Source organism: Larimichthys crocea, chromosome VI (assembly GCF_000972845.2).
Source record: "Larimichthys crocea isolate SSNF chromosome VI, L_crocea_2.0, whole genome shotgun sequence".
NCBI classification, from domain to species: Eukaryota; Metazoa; Chordata; class Actinopteri; family Sciaenidae; genus Larimichthys; species Larimichthys crocea.
In genome coordinates, this window is record NC_040016.1 from 944863 (window position 1) to 968285 (window position 23423).

The window sequence follows — 23423 nt, forward strand, 5'->3', positions numbered from 1 at the left end:
ATATAAAACATAATAATGATTATCATTATTATTAGTAGTATTTTTATAGAGTATTTTCTCCTCACTCACACACCTAATTATGGTCATCATCTTAATCTCCATAATTAGCTGAATGGAAATCAAGGTGTGACAAGAAGCAAGCTTATTACTCAGTTTGAACTAAAGACAAAGGTGTTTCAAGGAAGAGTTTCTGCTGTGTCATGGCAGGAAAAGCACAGGTATAAACAAAAGAATGAATGACGATTGAATTCCATTTAGCTGCTCTGGTTTCCAGGTTCTGGTATCGTGCTTACTGCCACACATGAAAAGAACAGACAGTCATTGTTAGTATTATTAAGAAAAACTGCTTCCCTTCTGTTGTGGCTAAAGTCCAGTCAGGGATTTCTGTGAGAACATTTACAAAGCAGTCAAGTCCAAAGTACGGTTAAGGTAACTCATAAACAATGTACATGTGGCACAGTTACAAATCTAATGACAACAGGTTGGCCTCAAAAGTGTTCAAGAGTGTTTGTGATAAGTGCAGTGGTGTCAGAAGCCTGTGAAAGAGTTGCCTGGGTGCTTCTCCAGGTGCAGTTTATTGGGGAAACAACTTGAATGACAAGAAGTGGGTGTGGTGAAAAATAATCATAGAGGAAAGTTTTATGGCCTGATGAGACCATAATCTAAAATATTTTGACTATTATACTACATGCTGGTGGTGGAAGTACAGTAGCACACTGCACATCTCTGCAGCAGGCCCTGCATGGCCTGTGAGGGGAAAATACAGAGATGTCTGTGAGATGAGATTATGAAAAACATTTATTTTACAGTAAGACAACAACCCCCAAACATAAAAGGTGAATGTTGCACATACATGGCTTAAAAAATAACTATGTTAATTTCCAGGAATGGCAAAAATTATTCCAATAGCAATGTAATCCAGGATTTATGGTAGAAGTTGAAAAGTGCTGTTCACTAATGTGATTTGACAAAGTTTAAGCATTTGCACAGACAAAGTGGAGGAATTACATTACCAAAAGTGCAAATCTTATACAGATATACCCACTTACAGAGTCAAGGATGTGTCTGCTGCCAAAACTGCCTCAGATTTGTACTTTATTTGGAGGATTTCTTTTTGTTTTGTTTGTTTCGTTGGTTAGTGCCAAAGTACTTGTATGATTATGTGTGACAATTAAACTGAACTTGAAAATATAGTTACATCCACTGTTATTAATGATCGCACATAAAAAAAAAGAAAACCTTTAAAGGGGATGGGGGTGAACACATTGTGTAGGCACTGAATGTTACTTGAGACCTGACATGTTTTTTTAAAAAACAACAAACACAGAAAGCGTCTGATTTATGTTTTACTCAAAATTCCATTGCATCCCCTCCCAAAACAATTTCTTCTTTGAAAAAATAATGTCATAGAATTAAACTGAGAATAACAGCATGTAAATAAGATGGCATGAGCAGGACCATCCATATTTGGCATTGCATTTGTATCTTCAGGCAAGTCTGATATAACAATCTATTTTTGACAAAATGTTGAGTTATTTGTCTTCTCTCTGTGACACTCTACAAATGTGATAGTACTTTGACTCCTGCGTGACTTACAGTTCAATTTGTGACATTTAAAACATGTTATCTTGTATCAGATGTCAAGGGAAATACAACTAACACCTGTGCAAAAATGTGTATTTCCACCCCCAAAACATCAATAAAGAGATGAAAAACAGCACTGTTAAGAAAAGATATGCAAAAAAATGTAAAATAGAGTATACACAAGAACGTCTCCATATATTAGCTTTGTTTTATCTTCCCCTCCACCCTTGACAGAAGAAGTGATACAGGAAAAAAAAATGGCATAGTTGGGAGCAAGCAGAAATTATCATTTTTAGTTTGATCACACATAACCTTTGACAAATCTCTATTGGTCATATCTTTTTCCAAATATGTACAGCTAGGTTAATTTTAGGTTGTATACACATATAAAGGTATAATGCACACACTGCCCTTTGATCTCTGCATCCGTCAGTATAAATATTTATGGGGTGTGGATGGAGACAACCAACAGTATTTTCCTACAACAGAATGATACCATGTGACCCAACAGGCCCTCCCCTCTGTAACAACTGTGGAGACGATTCAGGATGCCCTTCATGTCTATAGTGCACGCATGTTATTAAGGGAGGAGTTATGTACCCAGTCACCAGAAGGGGGCAGCACTGGCCAGTCTTTCACACGAGTCCACAAGGCCAATGGGGTTTCATCAGTCATGTAATCCCAGAGGTGTCCCACAACAAGGATTAGCACATGACCACAGAGGTGAGTCCATCCCCAGCCTGCATCCATCGAGTCTTTTCCAGTCCAGTCTCACTCTTATCATTTCAAGAAGATAACGTAGAAAGCCATGGCCAAACAGGAAATTGCCACGGCAATGTGAAGCCGCGTCCCAATTATTGCAGCTGAAAGGAGAGATGGGATTAAGAAGATGAGAGAAGAAAATAACAGGTCAACTACAAACACAGAGAACAAGGGGGGAAATGCAAACCCTGTAAACAGATGTGGCCATCAGTGAGGTTGAGCAATGAAAACACGAGACACACCCAAAAAGACAAAAATCTAACATTACAGTTTGGTCTGAAAACATTTGGGCAGTGCCACATTTTCTGTTCTGTGAATAAGGCCTATTAATGTCAAAACATTAGCCAACCAGGACAAATGTGTTCACTGACAATCTCAGTAATCTGAGCAGGTGTTTAGTTGCTGAAGATGACAGTAAAGACAAAATGCCCTCAAAATAAATGGAGAGTAAAGACAGCTGCAGTACTGTGCAGAGCATCACAAAGGTCACAGACTTCAAACAGGCAAATGATTTGAAACTAAATTCTGATTAGACTTTATTTATATTTATTAAAAAAATCAGTTTTGGTTCCCTGAAAGTTTAGACACCGTGCTGCTTTTATTTTGATAATAAAGAATGAGTTCTCAAGTACTTAGAAACATTTTGTGCGTGTTGAATCAACATATTCGTAACATATCTACCTTTGTAGAAGACGCCCCACACTCCTTTCTTCTCTGACAGCAGCCAGCTGTTGATGCGAGGCACCTTTTTAAGGTACGCACAGGTGCAGATGAACAGCAACCCGAACACCAGGATGCCATCGAAGGAGTACACTACGGAAGAAAGGGGATATAATGTAACACAAAGTCTTGGCCTTAGCTGCCAGTTAGCTCAGTTTAATCAAAGCGTACAAAACAAATGAAGAAGTCAGAAACAAATCACAGAAACATACAGTTTACAAGCACCGGTGTTTCGGTTAAACGAGCGACCGTGTTAACTGAATGTGTATGTGGTTGTCGTAGTTACGACAGCTGTTGAAAACAGGAAGATACATAGCTGTCACAGTGAGTGTCTCTTAGTTTATCTCCCCATTCATTTCACATGGCAAAGAAAACACACCTGGTTCGTCTTTGTTGTCTTGTTTTTGACAGCCATGTATTCTCTTCCTGTTTCAACAGTTGTCAATACATCAGGCTAAAAGTCACCAGTTAACACGGTCGCTCGTTAAACCGAAACACCATTAAAAGTACACTTCTCCTCCATTATCACTAAATACAGTGACGTAGGGAGTAACAGTTTCTCTTTATCCTACATGTACAAGTTGACTTTAAGTCCAGAGTTGCTTGCAGTTGTAGAAACGTTTATAATTTAATGTCTGTGTACCAACATAATCATAAAAAGCATTAATATTTCAACATGTTTTCTTGCCTCTTTATATTTTTGTTGTGGACATTTTAGCATTAGCCACCGACACCCTGCTAGTTAGCAGGCAACCTGACAAAATTACGACGTTACTAGGATAAGAGGTTTGAGGACAAGAGCTTTTCACTGAGGGCGACACACCGTGCAGTGAAACAGCAACAACAACAGTGTTTATATGAGTAAATAATCTTTAGTTTGGATGCCAGCAGACTAGCAGGGCTGCCCCGGGCCACGTCTACAGCTAACCTAGCCTCCACGTAGGGAGCTAGCCTAACTTTACACGTCCTGTTCAGCTGCACATAAAGACGCAGCACACGTACCATTTGTCATGTTTGCAGTTTGCTCTTTGACGTTGTTACAGGACTATTTCTTCCTTCAGATCAGCAATCCATCATGTGGTACGAAGTGGAGATATAATACAGTCTACTCCGCTTCGCAGTCACTGGGTTGACATGTCCGGTTTCAGTGATCTTCTTCTCCGTTTCATGTTTGTTGTTGTCTATCTAGCATTACTGCCACCTACTGTAATTTATGATGTACAGCGCCTTACACCGGCCAGAAATGTACATTTATCCATTAAATCTGAATTAACAAATGCACATTTCAAATCTTAAGCATCATATTTTTTTTTTTTACCAAATACACTCCCATAAATTACTTTACTATCAAAACCACAACCCCAGTTTGTGCACTAAGCTTGAATGTATCTAATTTCCTTCTTCCCATAAAATAGATATCGCATGCAATTTACAATCTGTGCATGCAACGCAGCCGAGCAACTCTTACAGTAGAAGGAGGACAAGGGCAGGATTAACAAAGTGGTAAAAAAAAAAAAAATGCTGGCTTCGCTGCAGCTCTGAACCTGGACACACCTCGGGCAGCACAGAGGGGAGGATGAGGATTAAACTGAGCTTCCACCCACACCACAATGAGCTGACGCCACTATACAGCCACCTCCACATCATACCCCGAGGTCCAGCATGGAGCAATTTGTGCTGACAGGCATCATCAGCTATTTCAAAGTGCTTTCTGTCCAACTAACCTCAGACACTCAAGAGGGTACTGAATCAGGGTACCTGCACTGCATGTGAGGCCCATACAAACACACACTTTGCTCCAGACTAATTCATAAAACACTACTCTATAGTTTATACCATGTTTCACTAAAGATCTACCAGTGCATCTGTCACACTGTGCAACTAACTTAATAGATTTACACTGGCATCATAGTCAGGCTGAGTTTCTATAATTATATAATGTACAAATACAGGATATAAGACATCTGTGTCTGAGTTATGTAATGCATAATGATATGTACATGCGTGAATCTTGGCCTTTCACTTGTTCAATACTGTGCATATTTTGCATCACAGGCAACATCCACTGCTGCTGTTAGGAAAATCCTCTTACCGTCATCATTTGCACTTTGTTCATGCTTAATCCCTACATTTCTGTTTAATATGCTGTATCAGGGATGATGATTTGCTACGCTGACCTGACTTTGCCTCAGGAATCTAAAAAATATTCTAATGACTCTTGGTTGCATGTGCTATTTTTTCATCTTAAGTAAGTAGAGAAGTAGAGACACTAAAGATACATTTGTTAAGTTGATGTTGCATTATCCTAATCATTGCATTACATGATCCTAATCCTCCCCATATGTTGTTTGTGCCTTAGAGACAACAGAGGTTCATCTCCTGGAGGGAACAAGGGCAAAACAAACGCCTGCAGGACAGTTAATAAGATTTGATCACAAGACAGTGTAGCACACCTGTTCAGATCAGCCTCACTGTAGCTGCAGCTCACTGTGCACCCCGAGTCAGTTCCAACAGCCAGCTTCTGCTCCTTCTTCTGCATTTGCTTCTGCGAGAACACATCTCGCTTTTCAGCAATGCGTCTCTACCACAGCACAAAGGTAAGACTGGTTTTGTCATTACTTCTGTGGTGTGATACAGTTTTAGTAATGGTGTGGATCATAAATTGAAATAGCAATGATTAAGTAGGAAAAACATGGCATGTCTAAATAATCATGTTTGAGATGAACAATGTTTGTTCGGGACTCCTGTTCTCAAAAAATGGAAGAAGAACATTAGGACTAGAAACCATGATAAAACTGAAACAGAAATGATTAGCTACACTGGAAAATCACACTACAGGCTTTTACGCAGGGCTGAATATAGTCACAAACCATTTCAAATTTGTTGCTTGTGGTATGGATGAAGTGACTAAACTGATAAACATGGTTTGTGGCCTCATTTTAACCAATTAAACATGTCAACTACATGGTGACACTGTCTGAAAATATTTAACACCTTAATTTTGAATTTTCTAAGTGAATGTTGTAATAAGAAATTACTTACTTCATTCAGGTATCACAAAAAGGGGATCTTCAAAATAGAAGGGGTAAGATAACATCAAACAATTGTAAAAAATGTATTGTTATTATTATTTATTGAATCTTATTGTTATTATTATTTAATGAATCTAAAGAAGTTGCATCCCATCACTTTAAAAGTCACTCGTGTTTTGTTTTGTTTTTTCGTGTTTCTTTTTTTGCATGTAGCTACGAACAGAAGCTCATTCCATACGGTGTCAGAGAGACATCACTGCTGGATGATCCCACCACGACAGGTGATTGAGAATCAACAACAGGAGGGCAGTGACTTCATCAAACCGAGGAAGCTTCCAAATCCCATCCTGGCTTCTCCCCAACACAGAGACCTTCACCGGGAGCTGCTATTCTGCTACAGACGGTGAGAAAACACTGAGCTCTGTACTTGCTGTCAGTGATCAGGTCACATAAGCAGCTGGTACACTGAGATCCATATATATACAGATGAGACAGAAGGAATATCTACCAGATCAGCATTTTATTTGCTTCGAGAATCGTGGTAGGCCTCCTCTGTAAAGCTGGCCAGTGTTGTGGCCGGGGATAAGCAGTGGAGGTGGTGTTTAACACAGATCAAGTCAAAAGTACAACACCTCACCAGGGGTCAGTGCTAATCTCTCTACAGAGCCACACCCAGGCTCACGTGTCTGAAAAAAATAGAAACTAAAAATCAAAAGAAGTTAGTTTGTGGCTCTTAAAATTAAGGAACCCAACAACAATCTGTCCACATGAGGAAATGATTACATAACATAAACCTCAGGCCTCATCATTAGGCTTAATCGAGACCTGCTTTCTATTGAAATATACTCACGTACAGTGTATCCTTGTACGGATTCTCAACAAAGTCTGTTCCCTGGTTTGATAAATAAAACCAGGGAAGATGTGTTCTTTGGTTCTTATCTTCATCTAGTAATACATCTAATTATGAGTTGTTGTTGTTTTTCATGTGTGCTCAGAGGTCTACTGCCCAGAATAAAGCCAGAGCTGCAGTGTGTGCTGGAACACAAACAGAGGGAGCAGCACAAGCAAAGGGAGCTGGCCCTCTGTCCTCCCTCTGACTTGGAGGTGAAGCTACACATGAGGCAGCAGAAAATACAAGTCGTAAGTGGTTATGGGAAGTGACACAATCTGGAGATATTCAGCCTAATATAAACTATTCACTTTCCGGGCATGTGTGAGCAAGACTACAGATATGTGCAAATATGGATTCTTATTAAGGAGGATGTCCAAACACAGATGGTTCTTGTCTTGCAGTACGAGGAGGAGGAGAAGAAGAGGAGTGAGAGCCTGCAGAATATACCAGAGTTTGTTCGCGTGAGAGGATCCCTGAGACGCACTCAAACCTTTTCCTCATGACGACCAGCGCAAAAGAAACAAATTGCTAACGGAAAAGTTCCTGCTCTGTTAAATCAATCATCCTTGAGACCCTTCCCCTTTGGAATAATCAAAATTAATTTATTTTGGCATTAATATTTAAACATAATAGATCATGTGTAAAATTCTTAAAGTAATTCCTCTAAAATCTAAATATTGAAAATCTGAGTGTGTTTTGAATCATTCCTTACTATAATGTGAAAGTAGGATTATTGTGTTTTTGCAGAATTGTTTGTCCTCTTTGCTTTTTATAGAGAATTTTACAACACGTACATTTCACTAAGGCATTTTCTTTCAAACAATTCAAATGTAAAAGGAATATAAGTGACAAAAATACATTTAAAATGTTTAATAAAACATCCAGGGAGGCTGACCATGTACGTAAAAAACAAACACTGAAACTTAGGTTGAATTAAGTAGAAACTGCTAGTGACAGCAGCGAGGAAATAATCATTATTCACAAAAACGTAACAGCGATCATAAAAATTAACTCCTACTTGGCTGTTTTTTGCAGCATTCCTCAGCTGTTTGTGCTCATACCCTTTAATCAACGCTGTACACATTTCACAAGTTTTGGGACACAGTTACTGACATCACAAAGTTCAGGTTGGAGAGCTCAACATCAGGAAAAATAAAATTACTGAATAATAATTCATGGACTGTTTCTTGTTTAAAAAAAGTGACCAAGTGCCAGCTGGTAGTCTTTACCAAGTTTCTCAATCTGAATCAACTTGATGTCTCCGCACAGTAAATGTATGGATCTAAACCTTTAAGTGAGACAGGTGCAGGAATAAGAAGGCCTGCTGAATAAAACACATTCAACCATTTTCTGTCACACATTCTTTGCAACTCTTAAAAACACATGAAACCTTGAGTACCGTTGAGTGTAAACACAAGTTTTACATTTGAAATGGAACATTTCTTGACCATTAACTCTGTCAGTCACGACAGTTCAGTCATGTGATTTCCCCCAAAATCTTTATAAATACAAATTTCACTCACAAGCAGCAACCACAGTTACCGTGTTTCTGTCCCAACTTAATACCAGTGTGTTACGTTCGCTGCAGAATAAATTAACAATAAATAAAATACAAAAAATGTAGACATCATGGCAGGGTAAGAATCTCCTGTCTGTGTTTCCCTGTATTATCTACTACATTGAAATAACTTTAAAACATATCTCATAGTGTTGGAAAATATTCAGCAAGAGGTACAGCAGAGAAAGCACAGACAGAGGAGAGAAGTAGGCCACCAATGTAGTAAACTGGTGGTAAGGAAAGCACTGACATAAGCATGGGTCCAAATAACAAGGCCAAAGGAGTTTACAAGTCAAAAAAAAGACATCGGGCTGAAGTTCGCTTCCTATTCACAAATTCAAGAATACTTTTTTTTTTCTCCAACCAATTCTTCATTGTTACATCTCTTAAAGTTGTCAAACTGGTAGCAGACATCATAGTGAAAGCTTTAACGCAGTTCAAAACAACATTCTACTTGCAAAAACGTATTGTTCTCTATCCATAATGGGAAATTTGAGATGGTTGAAAACTATTTTTTTAAATTTGTGAAACCTTTATTGTTTGTGAAAACAAAACAAAAAGGTCAACATGATTATTGTTCCTGCATCTAGATCACATTAGACTGGGTCAAGCTCAAAAAACACTTGACCAACATATTCTAAATAAAACTGAAAACTCTAAAACCAAGTTTTAAATTGGTGAAAAGATAAAAGATGATCGTATATAGATTTTGTGGCCCTTTTTCCCCTTTTACCATTAGAAAAATGTTTCTCTAAATCTGAAATCTGCCTTTTAAAACAGGATTAAGGCATTTATTATGATGTAAGGGACCCATTGCACAACTTTAAATGGATGAACAATGAAGACTTGGTTGAAAAATATTACCCCTTTACCATTTCCCGGTTTGGAAGTTACGAATCAGAAGCCAACTTTAGCCTTGTAAAAAGGACAAAAATTAAGGAATGCCATCCTTTCTTTGGCAACACTGTGAGGGCGGCACACTCCAGTCATACACATAGGACAATCGCAGCTTGACTTCCTCCTTGCAGAGCTTGCCATCACGCTGTAGAGTCTGGTGTTTTTCCAACATGTCCTCCAAGCTCTGCTTATGTGTCACCAAGTATTTGTTGTTGCAACCGCGTGATTTATACTCCGTGTCAAAGCGTGGATCATGCGTCCGCCGAACATCCACTGGTGCCAGCCAGGCACCCAGTGACACGTCCTCACTCTGCCATGTCTTAAAGTAGCCCGCATTAAGATGCACATAACGTACCAGGTCAGCTGAGAGGATGTAGCCTCCACCCAGCGCGTAGGGCAGGTAGTAGTCACAAAGCTCCCAAGAGCTTTCCCTCCACTTCCCAGCTGTTTTCACTCGCCCTCTCCCGGAGAAGAAGCCCCAGTACAACCGACTGGGCTCTTTGCCCTTTAGCTCCTCCTTGAGGAGATCCAAGCGTGCAAATGTGTCGTCATCTGCTTTGAGGACAAACTTGAACTCCACCTTTTGGTCCAGCCAGGAGTACATGTGCAGCAGCTTAAGTGTTAAGTTCTCATAAGAATCTCGCAAATCAGGCAGTAAGAGCATGTCTTTGTGCCGTCCTTGCTCAGTGTTAAGGTTCTGAAGGTCCTCGTTGGACAGCCCCTGAGTTCCCACCACAAACTTGGCCAGAACATCCGAGTCCCGCTTGGCCAACCAGGTGCTGCGGATGATACTCCTCCGCTCTGTGTACTTAGGTCCGGTTGTGATGAGGACCACGATGAATGCTGACAAGTCTTTGGATGCGGCGGGGGCATTATGCTGCTCTGGACGGGATAGCAAATCATTGGCATGGGGAGCTAGGCCTGGAGGATCCTGGTGGCCCTGTTTCAGGGTTTCTGAAGTACATTTGGCCAAGAAGACCAGAACTACAGCGAAGCTGCACACAGTGCCGATGACCAGCGCTGTCTTGTGGCGGCACACAAGACGCAGCAGATTCATGGTGCAGAGTCTGGAATGAAAACACAACAGATTGTTAGTCAAACTATCAGGAGACTGAGCAAAGAGAGAGATTCATCAAATAACAAACTGTATGTATGATTGAATGAAGGGGCAGTTAGTAATTACAAAGCATCAGCTCGTAGTTCACATACATCAAACATGTACATCTTGTATCAATCTGTGCATAGCACTGGTATTAGATCGCTCGTAGCATCTTCATTTGTTTGTTTGGTTGTTTGGATCAATACATTTCGATCACACATCATTATTATCTAGAACAACAGTAGCTTTCAAACAAGTTAGCACCACCTGCTTGCTAAGCTCAGTAGTTGCCCTGCACACTGTGTACCGATAAATGTGTCACAGCAGCAATGAAGTAGCATTTGTTCGTTGACGTTACCTCGGCTTGTTGAAAAGTCTCTGTCCCGTCGGTGATAGAGCCAGAGCGGGCCACAGATTTGCAGAGCTAGCGTTAGCTACCGAGATAAGAGGCTGTGCGCACTTGGTGAGCTGCAGACAAACACACACAAGTTGCTCATATTGGTCTGAACACTGAGATGGAGACCAGCACGTCCAGCGCCGCCGTTCAAGGTAGGTTACAGTCAGCAGGTTCAATCTTTCACTGGGCGAGTTACGCCAGGTTTCATGTGTTTCATTTTTTTTTTTTTTTTTTTTTGTCTGGTGTAAACCAAAATTATGTGGCCGTGACCCGGAAGTGAATCCCCCCTCGAAACAAAATAAGACAAAATAAAAAATGAACAAATATTTAGTTTCTGTTCTATAACGTAATATGTTTTTAGAACACATTGTATATAATCTACACAAGAGAAAACGAAATAAGTCTACTTTTTTTTTTTTTTTACAAGAAGTGATACAACAGAAATAGTATATAAATAATAAAACAATGAAAACCCTCTTCGTAAAAATAATAATAATAATAAAAAAACATTTAAACTCGGAGTGAAAAGAGAATTAATCAGTTTTGAGGACAGCTGCTGACTGGCGCATGCGCGTTGTCGCGAGTATCGATGCAGAGTCAATATTCGAGAGCGGACGTTATCTATGATTGCTTCAAAATAAAAGCACAGTAGTAGACTTTTCATCTGCAGTTACAGACTCCATAAAACAGACACGTTGCACAGTAAACGTTTTGTGATCGTCAATATATTATGTCACTTTATTTTGATTCATTTCAAGTTCACTGTATGTCATTGGAAGAAGGCTGAGGAAGATTTTAATTTCTGTCTGTTTATTGTGTTGTTGTTTTTTGCCTTTTCTACTTTTTTTCTAATCCTGTAGTGTATGCTGCACTTTGCTCTGCTGCTGTAACAAGTAAATTTCCCCGTTGTGGGATGAATAAGGAATTTTATTTTGAAATATGTAATCGGAAGCCTAATCTTTCATTGCGGACATGACACTGACGATTTGCATTAGCTAGAAAAATAATGGCCTCATCTTAGTAAAGTACCGCTATGTCGTTTGTATTGAACACTGAGGAAGTCGGCTTACCTGCTCATGTAAGCTCTTAGCTTGATAAATCTGTCCGTCACTGAACACGACGCCTCTCCGGGCAGCTGGCTAGATCACTGACGTCAACGTTGGACGAGCACAGCAGCGAGCGATGACGGCCAGGAGAGCCGGCCGATACCCTCGGACATGTCCGGTTCTTGTCGCCATCTTTCTGCTGGTTTTGAGTGTGCAGCTGGTGAGAACAGCTCCTGAATATGATCCCTACAAAATCCTGGGTGTCAGCAGGAGTGCGAGTCAAACAGAAATCAAAAGGGCATACAAGAACCTGGCCAAAGAATGGTGAGTCCACCCAGCCCGTCACATCTTCACCCCCCCTGTTCAGACATCAGTGTGTATTTGACACCTGACCCCGGTGTCTGTGATCTACTGACTGAAAACCTGATCAAACCTTTAAACCTCGTATGAGCCAGCAGTGGTTTATGGTGTCCTCTGTGGGATTTTTGCAGGCATCCAGACAAGAACAAGGACCCTAAAGCTGAGGACATGTTCATCAAGGTTTCTAAGTCATATGAGGTGGGGGCGAATCACAGTATATCATATACTGTATTTCATACAAGCTCCAGCTGACACCTGTCTGTGACAGACAGTGTGTGTGTGTGTGTGTCTCACTCAGTCTGTTTCACTTTCTGTATCATGACCTCTCACAGATTCTTTCCAATGAGGAGCGGAGGTCTAACTTTGACCGCTACGGGCAGATGGATGAAAACCAGCCCTTTGGCCAGTCGCAGCATCACGGTTTCCGAGGCTTCCACAACAGCTTCTACTTTGACGAGTCTTTTTTCCACTTTCCCAGGTACTTCATGTCCACGTTTGTGCTGTGTTCTGTAGTAGGTGTGTCACTGTCAAACTCAAAGTTCCTGCATGCTATAGACCAAAATCCTATTTCATAAACAGGTCTGTTCTCCTGTCACTTCTGGGAAAACATTTATTTCTTCACGTTCCTATAAAAATATTTCTGTTCAAGCATGCTGGCTGTGCATTGTCCATACTGAGCTGAGCGGTGTGAGCTTCTTGGGTTTGATTTTGGTTATTGATTATAATATGATTTTCTTTTAGCGTTTTCTGCTCATTTGTCAATTTGTAATTTTAGTTTGATGTCAAGAGTAAATAAAAATGGAAATAATCATTAGTTGTGGACTTTGATGTGCTCAAATGTCTCTATATTTAGTTTTTTAACATCATCATTATTACAAAAAACAACAACTTGCTCCTGTGAGTTTTTATTAACAGTTTCAAAGCTCTACTGAACATGTGCACCAAGGTTTAGAATGAGTAAATGAATAAGATTGGATTTCTAAAAGGTTTTCTCTCAGGTCATGTCCTGACAGCACTCTGCAGGTTCTGTCTAAAAACAGACTCACTGACTTGCTTCTGACCCTCTTCCAGGTCCAGGGACTTTGCAGATAGCAAATACCTGCTTCACCACGCACAGTTCAACAGTGATGTCCTCCCAGACAGCCACAAGAGGCCGTATCTAATTAAAGTGACCTCTGAATGGTGCTTTGCATGCATCCATATTGAGCCTGTGTGGAAGGAGACAGTGCAGGAACTGGAGCCACTAGGTACGTGTGCGTCACCAGAATCTTATCGGTCTGCTCCCTTACACTCACGAGGGTTGGTTTTCCTAAAAGCATCATAACGTAAAGACAATGTTTGCTCAGTTCCAGGCCATTAAATTCTAAATGCTAAGATGCTTTACAGAGACCAAATCATTTCCTTAATTATTCACGAGGGCTTATTTGTTTTCTGTGGTGTCCTGGAACAGAGTATAAAGCCAAGGGAGAAATTCAACCCTATGTAACAAATGTCTGGCACTGGAGATTCATTTAAAGTTATTGAGTTAATTCTACTAATTAGAAGTACGGTTCCCAGTGCTCTATAATCACACTTACATAAAGTCATCACTGTCTTTCACTTGGTGTTGCATTAGATTGTGCAGGTGTACCTGTGTACTCTGTGGACACTGGGTTTATATTTGGGTCTTTAGTTGCTACATGCTCTATAATGGTAGCTAGTCACTAACTTTTTCTGCCATTTTCAAAACTTCAGAACTTCAATGCTTTTTTTTTCTGAAAGCGGCTGCCCTCTGCAGCTGGAAATGATGTTGGTTAGAGTGGTGAGCGTGAAACAAAACTGGAGAGTTGTGGGTTGTGAAAGCAAAACGAGAACCTGAAAAGCTTCATTAAGGGGGGACTGCAGAGTTTGATTTATTTTTATTTTATTTTTTGTCATCATGAGCAACACTTCTTGCATATTCATTTATGTTTCAAAGCTTTAATTTCTGGCCATGTCAGAATCAGCTTTGTTTTTTTTTTCCCTGCTATTTCTGGTCTACAGTGATCCTAAAAACAGATTTATGCATCATTTATGAACTCCATTAGGCAGCAGGCCATTTGGCCTCACTAATTTCAAAGACAGGAGTAAAGATCCCACAGGTTCTTCCTCAAGTGTCTCTTCGAGTGGTAAGAACAAATGCAGTGAAGCAAATGTCATTGCAAGAACGCTTGTGTTTTGCTCTACTGTTACAAGTACATCAGCAGTCTATTTTTTTACTCTTACACCAGGTGTTGGCATTGGCATTGTGGACCTGGGTATTGAGCGTCGCCTGGCCAACCAGCTGGGAGCTCACCGCGCTCCCTCTATCATCGGGCTGGTGAACGGCAGGGTGACTTTCTTCCATCAGGCTGTGGTACGGGAGCACCTGCGACAGTTTATTGAAGACCTGCTGCCCCAGAAACTGGTGGAAAAGGTAAATGCAGCAGACTCACTACTACGCACACGTACACTACTATGCCTACACGTGCGATATCGTCAGAGAATTTAAACTAAAGGAAAAGGATTCACGTACAAGTCTTAACCATTGAGTGTGTTAGAAACTAAACAGATTTTCAGTTCAGCGAGGGTAGAATACATGTATGAACTAATGCCATTGTTTCTCCAGATCACAGATGACAACTACCTGACTTTTCTGGATAGCTGGCAAGTGGAAAATAAGCCCACCGTTCTCTTGTTTGACCAAGTCCCTATTATTCCGCTACTCTACAAAGTAAGTGGTGTTTTGTTGTTTACACACACACACACACACACACACACACACACACACACACACACACACACATGCACATAATTGTTGCACTAATTAGACTAAATGTTATGCTGAAAAACGGAGAGAGCTGTTCTTGCTCTTCAAGCTGGCTAGTACTCTGGTGCGGTATTCACTCATACACCAATAGAAAGCAGATAGATCCCAAGAGCAACTGCATCTGTGTGAGCAGCTGTTTCTGCTGAATTTTTTAACTAATGAATTAATATTTCTTCCTTTGTTACATAGGATTGTGTTTGGTTTTTTTAACCGGTCACGTTCCAATGCAACATTGTTTTAACCAATGAAATTTGTCATAACTGTTTTTTTCATGCTTCTCATCTTCCTCCTCCCACTCCTCAGTTAACAGCGTTTGCCTTCAGAGACTATGTGCGCTTTGGCTACGTGGACCAGGGTGACACACACAATACTCGGCTACTGCGGCAGTTCAACATAAACACATACGCCCCCACCATGTTGCTGTTCAAGGAGGACACAGAGAAGCCTGTTGACATCATCCAGGTACATCTCTCACAGCCCACACCACAACTTCTTTGGTCATTTAGATGGCTGGCTAGTTTGAAAAGGTGAATTCTGAACCATTTGTCACATTTAACACCCTCTGTCCTTTCTCCTTTTTCAGGCCAGAGGAATGAAGCGACAGATCATGGATGAGTTTGTCTCCAACAACAAGTTCCTGAAGGTGCCACGGCTGATCAACCAGCAGCTTTTTGATGAGCTTTGTCCTGTCAAGCAGTTCCACCGACGGAGGAAGTAAGACATTTTCTGAACAGACGGTCCTGCACTTAATATCTAGCTAAAAACGACCTCTTGTGTAACAACTGTGAAGAAAATGAAGTGGTTGTTCCTCTGAGCTTGAAATGATTGTGCACTTAGGCTGCAGTAGCAGGTGAATTGACTGTAAGTTGTTTGCAGGTACTGTGTGCTGCTGATCACAGGGGACGAACAAGCCTTTATCCCAGGCAATAAGGCCTTCCTGGACTTTGCGTCAGCTAACGAAAAAGACGTGCTACGATTTGCTTATGTCTACCAGCGTCAGCAGCAGCCTCTCTGTCAGGCCCTGCTGCATAATCAAGCTGCACACTCACCACAGGTCAGTGGCAGAAACCTCCACGATCAAATGTATGATACGAATGAAGTCGTCTGAAGGGGGGAAAAAAGAAGAAGAGGATTTTCAACTAATGACAAGAACAGCGTGCACCTGCTGGAAAATCTTTTGTCCAGAAATATGCTGAATTTGATATGTGTCAGATTACCGATATGTACACCCACTTACAGGTGGTGATTCTTGAGAGGCGGAGCCAGGCTGGTAAGGTCCTGTACCGCTCTGTGAGCGGTGGCTGGAACGGCAGTGAAGAAGATAAGTACAGGCTTCACGAACAGCTGGAGCTCCTTCAGAAAGACCCCACCTACCTGACCTCAGACGCCACTCTGCCAGAACTCAACAACGAGATGGCCCCCGTAAGACACCGCAGACGCACACTCACCTTACAGAACACTGGGCCGGGGGGGCCACACTGACTAATGGGGGGGGGGGATTTTGACTGGAAATATTTTTGGATTAACTTCACTCTTTTCTGTTCTGTCAGATGTTTATTATTCAGTGGATGAATGCTGCCTATGATTACATCCTTCAAATATACGATGACCTTCTCTACTCAAACTGGTAAGACAACACTCACTCAGACTGTCTGCAGCGTTGCTGACGGATTTGAAATGTATCAGAAGCTGAATCATGCTGCTGCATCGAGTTGTTGCCAGAATGACCTGATGGGGACACTGTAGATACGCATTTAGTGCATACCCATCATAGCTGTGTTGTAGCTCCTTGTACGACAGTCTACGTAGAGACTGAAAGTATTGTTATTGTTTGGTTGTTGGGCTGCTTCAGATTTTCTCTTACACGTTTCAATAATGGCACTTTTCTCTCCTCAAGGCGAGAGATGATGCCCATCCTGTCGCTGATCTTCTCAGCTCTCTTCATTCTTTTTGGCACCGTTATCATTCAGGCCTTCAGGTGAGAGAGCCATGACCCTTTTCAGGCTGTGACATTTTAATCAAACGTGCAAACATTTGACTTGAAATGTCTTTAATTCAAATAGTTTGTTCTTGACGATATGGAACTACAGTAGAGTTTTAACAGCTGAATCAAATACAGGCTAGCTTGTATTTGGATAGCTTTCCTAGAGCAATGTGTTTCCACACTGATGATTTCCCTTCTGTCGTGTGTTTTCAGTGAGCCAGGTGAGAGCAAACCCCGGAAACCAAAGCAAAAGGAGCAACCGCAAGCTGAGGACGATGCTTCAAATAGAGCTGGTACCTCGAGGTAATGAAAGGAGGCGAACACAAGATGGATGCGGATTCCTTTGACCAAGGGTCACAGCGGATACACCGCCAAAAGCCTGTTTTACATGCGCAACACAGTTTGAGCCACAAAAGCAGAAAGCTAGAAAATAAGGACACCAAAGACAGTGTTTGTAATTCTCACACAGGCTGGCCCACTGGTGCCTTTTTAAGATGTATTTTGCAGTTAAATAGCTTTTTATGCAACTGGGGTGTTTCTCTTTAATAATTAAACATGGCTGTGTAGTATAGTGTTAATGACTTCATATTTTCACAGAGCAATACTACCCAAACTGCCCTAAGAAGGAAGATGTGTCACTGGTTTGCCATAAAAACTGTCACTGTTTGTCCACACTTGACTGATTGTGTTTTTTTACTGTGAGGATCTGGCTCAGACAGCTCTGTACAATATTTCTAACTCAATTCTGAGTCAAACAACAAATACAGTCACTGCCACCATCAGACATCACTGTTTGTGGACATGTTGCTGGGATTTTTCCACAATCAACAGAGTGATTGAACTTTAGCTGCCAAAGATAAAACCCACCGTGCCCTGTATCTGTGTTTACATTCATTTATGGGTTCATTTAATTGCCTGTTTAAGGTGAATGTTTGAGAAAATTTGCCAGCAGAGTGCAAAACCCTGGAAAGTTTTATGTGAGGTATATTAACATGCAGCGACAATTAATATGCTAAAAAAAGCGTATTTTCAAACTAATGATAAAGTATTTGAAAATCTCCTCTGCTGATCTGGTTTGTTTTCAAGTCTGTCTAAATACAATACTTCTCCTACGTTTGAGAGTTATTGGTGGCTGTAAATTCACCCTTTTCTTTCCCTCCCTCTGTCTTTTTCATTGGACCATGCAGCCGTGCTCCTAAGAAGGACTTTGTGGAAGTGACAGAGCTGACAGACGTCACATACATCAGCAACCTGGTCAAGTTGAGGCCCGGCCACATCAATGTTGTCCTTGTGCTAACCAATGCATCCAAGACTGTCTTGCTCAGGAAATATGCAAAGGAGGTTTTTTCTTTTTCTGGGTAAGTCTCAGCACTCCAGGGTCATTTTTGATTCTTTTTTAATATTGCAGTAACTTGCTTTTAAATGATGGTATTAACTGTATATCAAGGAATAAATCTATTGTACTTCAGTATCTTGTTCCTGATTTTTCATCGACCCTTTTATAATCCCAAACCTTTCTGCCATGACAGGACTCAGACCCTCCACTTTTCCTTCCTAAATGCCGATAAGCACCGCCACTGGATGCCGTCACTCCTTCGCTCCACTCCTGATGCTATGCAGGGCCACTCAGACGAGGACGAGGAGTCTTCAGACTACACCGGTCACGTCCTGGCCCTCAATGGCCACAAAAAATACTTTTGCCTCTTCAGACCCGTCTTCACAGGGGACGATCCCAATGACTCTTCATCCGAAACCTCATTCTCCTCCGACAGCAGGAGAAAGTCCAGGTCCAGATCCAGATCCAGCTCCCACTCCCGATCCAGGTCCCATTCCAGGGATGATGGGGCTGTACCCAAGAGAGGCTCCAGTAGGGCAACTACCATAGAACTCCACCACAAGCTTGACAGGCTGGGACTGTGGATGGAGAGGCTTATGGAGGGCACCCTGCCCAGATTACAGGTCCCTGCATGGCCTTCTCTTGATGAAACCACCTCCACGGAGAGCTGAGGTCAGAGTAAGAAAGGTACGAACGGTGGCAGATACACTATGTGGTCTTGCCTGCTGATTAAGTTCTCGATAAAAGAAAAACGCAGAACAATGTTGCAGTTTTCAAATTATTATTTAAGGTGTCTTTCACACAGGTGGGTTGCCGCATTGAATTGCTGCAGCCTGTTTGCAGAATGTCCTGTTTTATCTGATAGTACGGTGCAGGTGAAAATCGAAGGTTTAGAGTCGTTTGCTACCACAAACCTTTTTAATATATGCATCTTGAGGCAAAATCTGAACTGTGAGGTGTCACTTCATGTCTTCTGTACAGAGAAAAAAGGAGAGAATCTATCAGAAACCATCAAAAGCAGATGGTCTTAAAAATGCCAGAGTCTGAGCTGTAACACATACATACACAGTCAGTCAGGCTTCACACACACAGGCGGTGTGTCTGATTAGCTACATACAGCATCTTGCATGCAAAGCGAATTTTCATATCGGTTTATTTGCTCACGAGTGTTTCTGCTGTCCCTGTTTAGTACCCACATACAGCCAATAAGCATCTTGATACTGATGTGAGCTGTAGCTGTGTGTGGAGTGTGTCCATGTATGTGTGTGTACACGAACCCTTTGTGTTCTTTTCCTCTTCTTTTGTCTCTGTGCATTATGTGAATTCGGACAGCAGTTTCCTTTGCTCTACTCGCTCTGAGTCCTTTGAACCACCGAGAGCCTCTAAAATTTGCTTTGTACCTGAACACATCTTTACAATTGACAATTGTGGGAGCGGGAGAATTCTGGTGTATACGATCAGATCTCCACATCGGTTAATACCGAGAAACCAAGCCTGTTGCACTGAATATTATATATATGTTTTTTTTTTACTTTCAGGAGTCTGCAGTTGAATTTAAATATTGACCTTGGTTTGCTATGAGAGGCGACCTTAATTCACAGACATAAACACAGAGAGAATCTCAAAGCATTGTAAACAGCAATAATCACTTTAGTCACACAACACTAGCTCCATTTCAGTATGTTTTTAAAAAATGGATGCTGATTCAGAAAGATTGTTTCTGCTCAGACTGAGCTGCCATGTCTTGCTGCTGTTTAGTTGAGGGATTTTACATTGAGTACTGTACTGGCCAAGTTTAATATCATTTTGGGTAAGAGGTAACGAAAATGTTGAGATTTGCTTTTGTTTGTCTGATTTTGCTCGTGTTTTCTAAGTTCTTGTCTGAATCAGGGAGAAACAATAAATCCTACTACATATATATAGACTTTAAGCCTGTGCCCTTAAACCACTGTAAATTTGAATGCATGGAATTAAGTAGATCTAAAAACACTCAACATAATTAGTGAATTTGCACTGGCGACTAAATGTGTCACCACCTCCATCTCCTCCTTTATAATCTCTAATGGAATCTGTTGCTGCTCAACGAATAACAACTGCGGTACACTGTAACTTGTAACTCATTATTTTTCTTGTATGTCCTCTGAACTTGATTTATGTCAATATCCAGCTGTGAAAAATGAAGTGTAACTTATTAAAAAGAAAATCCTTTTAAACCAGTTTATTTATTAAAATGTGCACATAGGTCTGACCTGCTTTGATATTTATGCTGTTTTCCTTCAAGCTTCTTTAAACTAAAAAATACTTTTATCTTCAACAACACAGCATTCAGTATGTTGATGCAGTAAATTAAAGATCAATAATGAAATCTCCGGGTAACAGTCTGGCAATTAGCTTGATGTCGTCTTTTACGAAAATTACGATATATATATGTAGTAAATTTAAATATGTGACACATGTGTCTACAATCAAGATACAAGATACATGATACAAGAACAAATAGTTACCATAAATAGAATTACTGCTAAACATGAATATACATTTTCAGCAGCATTATACACAGTACATGTCATGACGGTTCAAAGAGCAAACACTCAGTACCAACTGGCTCAGTATTCATTAGGTATGTCAAACACTTTCTTCATGGCCAGGTCTTCAGGGCCAAAGGAGGTTGGCAGCAGTTCGTCCACAGTCATTTTCAGGTATGAGCCATCAGGCTTTGATAGGTACACATCCCAATTTGGCCCAAACTGAAAAAAAAAAAAGAAATAGAGGACGTAATTAAATCCTCCCCCTTCTCATTGTTTGCTCAGTGTTTTGTATGTGGCCCTGACAACAACAAAAAAGTTAATAAGAAACTAGATCTGTTTTTTATTTGTAGATCTTGGTTGATCTACAACCAAGTCCAAATGACCCAGCTTTAACCCCTATCAAAGAAAGATAACCTGGACGACTAAGAACCTTCACAGACTATCATTTGTTATGCTAGTGCAAGGTCAGTGTACATGTGGTTTACCATTAGTCTCTCAGGGATTTTAAAGAAAAAGCAAATTTTAATACCTCTCTCATGAATTGCCTGCAGCCACCACAAGGGGAGATGAACTGGTCATCCAGGTCACTGCAACAAACAGGAAAACTGTAGTTAAGGAACAAAATAAAAAGGTCTCAACTAGGTAAATGTATTTATGTTGGAAAGATTTTTTCTCTTCTTAAGAATACTACATTTGTAGGTTGCCCAATTCTTTCATTCCCCACTGCCTCCTAATGACTGTTTCTCTGCTATGAATGTTTGCATTTCTACGACCATTGCTCTGTTCTATACAGTCTTCTGACATGCCTGACATCATAATCATCACAAGCCATTAAAAAGCTCAGATGAGCATGCAGAATGAAGTAATAGGGGAATCGTGAGTTTGGTCAGGTTCGTCAAAGACGACGTGCAGAAAACACACAACTACAGTGAGTCATGGTCTTGTAATGAGGAATGATGATTTTGGGTTTGTGCAATGGCTAGATGAATGTTGTCATGTGGCAGTGCACAGGAAATACACTTCCTTTATTCAGAACTTGATGAAACAAACATTACCTGGCAATTGCAATGGCTGTGAAATTCCTGTAGCCCTCTGACACCGCCTTGGAGATAGCGTTCCTTTCCGCACACACTCCCAGATTATAACAAGCATTCTCCACGTTGCAGCCTGCCGATGACACAAGTATAATCACAAGTAATCAGCTTTTTAATGTGTTATTTGTTTCACTGAACTGAAACTAAAATCTGAAAGAAAAAAAAAAAAAAAAAAAAACATCAAAGGGGCAGTCTGTTTACTTCTCCTGACCTGTTCAACCAGCGGGTCTTTGCACTCACAGCTGTTTGCCAGCCGTTTGTCCCCCTGCTGAGGGACACGTGACTTACTAAGCTTTGTAGAGTCCAGCAACATGAACAGGACAGTTGTGTTTTTGCCTTAGTGTTGACAATGATTTGACATCCCTGTCAATGTGTACAGTGCAAGTGACGCAATGACAGAAAGTCACGTTTGCTGATGGGAAAGTTAAGATTTCTTTATCCTGTGAACCATCGTTTCATTTTTCAACCAGTAATATGTATGCTGGTGAGTATTTACTGATGAACTGCTGTAAAATGGACATGAATGAAGCTTAAACTCTGAACTTTCCTCACAAGGTTCATACGTTTCAGCTGTCTGTTGTCAGGTAATCATTAACACAGTGTAGCAAAATGAAACTCTGATCAAGGTAATGATTAATTTCCTTATACTTCCACAACAATTGCAATTAATCTTTTATAATACTTTATTTAAATGTATATGACTCTTTAAAGTCTACTTATTGATAAAGTACAGAAAAATACACCATGAAATAGTTTTTTAGGAAAGCCTAAATAATTAGAATACAGGATTGAATATTGACAGAGTAGGTGTTTAGTTAACTTTCTTTCCTGTTTTTTTTTTCCTTCCTTTTTGTACCTTACCTGTAAATACACAGTTGTCAGTGGTCAGGATAGCAGCCCCTACCCTGAATTTGCTGTAAGGACTGTAGGCTTGCTTCTTTGCCTCCTGCGACCGGTGAATGAGCTTCTTCACAGTTTCCTGGGACAAGTGTCTGGAGCCACGGTCCTTAATATGCATCACCTCCCTGCTGAATTTGACTTGGTCCATACTTGCTCCTGGTGTGTGTGAGGCTGTTTTTTGAGTCAGTGAATGCGTCTTTTGTAACACAGCTTTAAATGTGAATGGGACAGAGTGAAGGGGGAGAGGGAACAGTCACAGCCAATCACTTGCTAGGATGTCAACATACTGTCATCATGTGGCAATGGGCAGGGGGGTAATTAAGGAGAAGTTCAAACAGCTATCTGACTAGTCTGGTTTTTGGTCCGTATGTGTTGAAAATTAATTCTACGCAAACAGTTATATAATA

The 23423-nt window shown here is 40.8% G+C and overlaps 5 protein-coding genes across 6 annotated transcripts; 2 read left to right on the forward strand and 3 right to left on the reverse strand.

Annotated features, from left to right (window-relative positions):
- Positions 1–1112: 1112 nt before the first annotated feature.
- Positions 1113–4258, reverse strand: tmem167b (transmembrane protein 167B). The gene is made up of 3 exons (XM_010755931.3): positions 4069–4258; positions 3028–3159; positions 1113–2447 (listed from the first exon to the last, which is right to left on the reverse strand). The coding sequence occupies exons 1-3, from the start codon at positions 4076–4078 to the stop codon at positions 2365–2367; spliced, it is 225 nt and encodes a 74-aa protein (XP_010754233.1). The 5' UTR covers positions 4079–4258; the 3' UTR covers positions 1113–2364.
- Positions 4259–6335: 2077 nt separating this feature from the next.
- Positions 6336–7531, forward strand: LOC109140887 (protein FAM107B). The gene is made up of 3 exons (XM_019269209.2): positions 6336–6501; positions 7094–7238; positions 7392–7531. Exons 1-3 carry the CDS (start codon positions 6362–6364, stop codon positions 7491–7493), a joined length of 387 nt encoding a protein of 128 aa, XP_019124754.1. The 5' UTR covers positions 6336–6361; the 3' UTR covers positions 7494–7531.
- A 314-nt stretch (positions 7532–7845) lies between these two features.
- On the reverse strand, positions 7846–11035 carry b3galt6 (UDP-Gal:betaGal beta 1,3-galactosyltransferase polypeptide 6). Its single transcript, XM_010755821.3, has 2 exons — positions 10903–11035; positions 7846–10512 (listed from the first exon to the last, which is right to left on the reverse strand). The coding sequence occupies exon 2, from the start codon at positions 10500–10502 to the stop codon at positions 9483–9485; it is 1020 nt and encodes a 339-aa protein (XP_010754123.1). The 5' UTR covers positions 10503–10512; positions 10903–11035; the 3' UTR covers positions 7846–9482.
- On the forward strand, positions 10962–20707 carry dnajc16l (DnaJ (Hsp40) homolog, subfamily C, member 16 like). Of its 2 annotated transcripts, XM_027279032.1 has the most exons (16): positions 10962–11093; positions 12077–12311; positions 12479–12545; positions 12680–12825; positions 13419–13594; positions 14597–14781; positions 14974–15078; positions 15478–15636; positions 15758–15888; positions 16051–16228; positions 16414–16596; positions 16725–16801; positions 17072–17152; positions 17372–17461; positions 18346–18516; positions 18688–20707. In XM_027279032.1, the coding sequence occupies exons 2-16, from the start codon at positions 12124–12126 to the stop codon at positions 19163–19165; spliced, it is 2415 nt and encodes an 804-aa protein (XP_027134833.1). In that variant the 5' UTR covers positions 10962–11093; positions 12077–12123; the 3' UTR covers positions 19166–20707. The 2 variants fall into 2 exon arrangements, with proteins under 2 accessions (XP_027134833.1, XP_010753904.1); XM_010755602.3 differs by lacking the exon at positions 10962–11093 and having other exon boundaries at positions 11889–12311.
- Positions 20701–23246, reverse strand: cdab (cytidine deaminase b). The gene is made up of 4 exons (XM_010755712.3): positions 22978–23246; positions 22078–22189; positions 21552–21609; positions 20701–21241 (listed from the first exon to the last, which is right to left on the reverse strand). The coding sequence occupies exons 1-4, from the start codon at positions 23162–23164 to the stop codon at positions 21101–21103; spliced, it is 498 nt and encodes a 165-aa protein (XP_010754014.3). The 5' UTR covers positions 23165–23246; the 3' UTR covers positions 20701–21100.
- Positions 23247–23423: the final 177 nt, after the last annotated feature.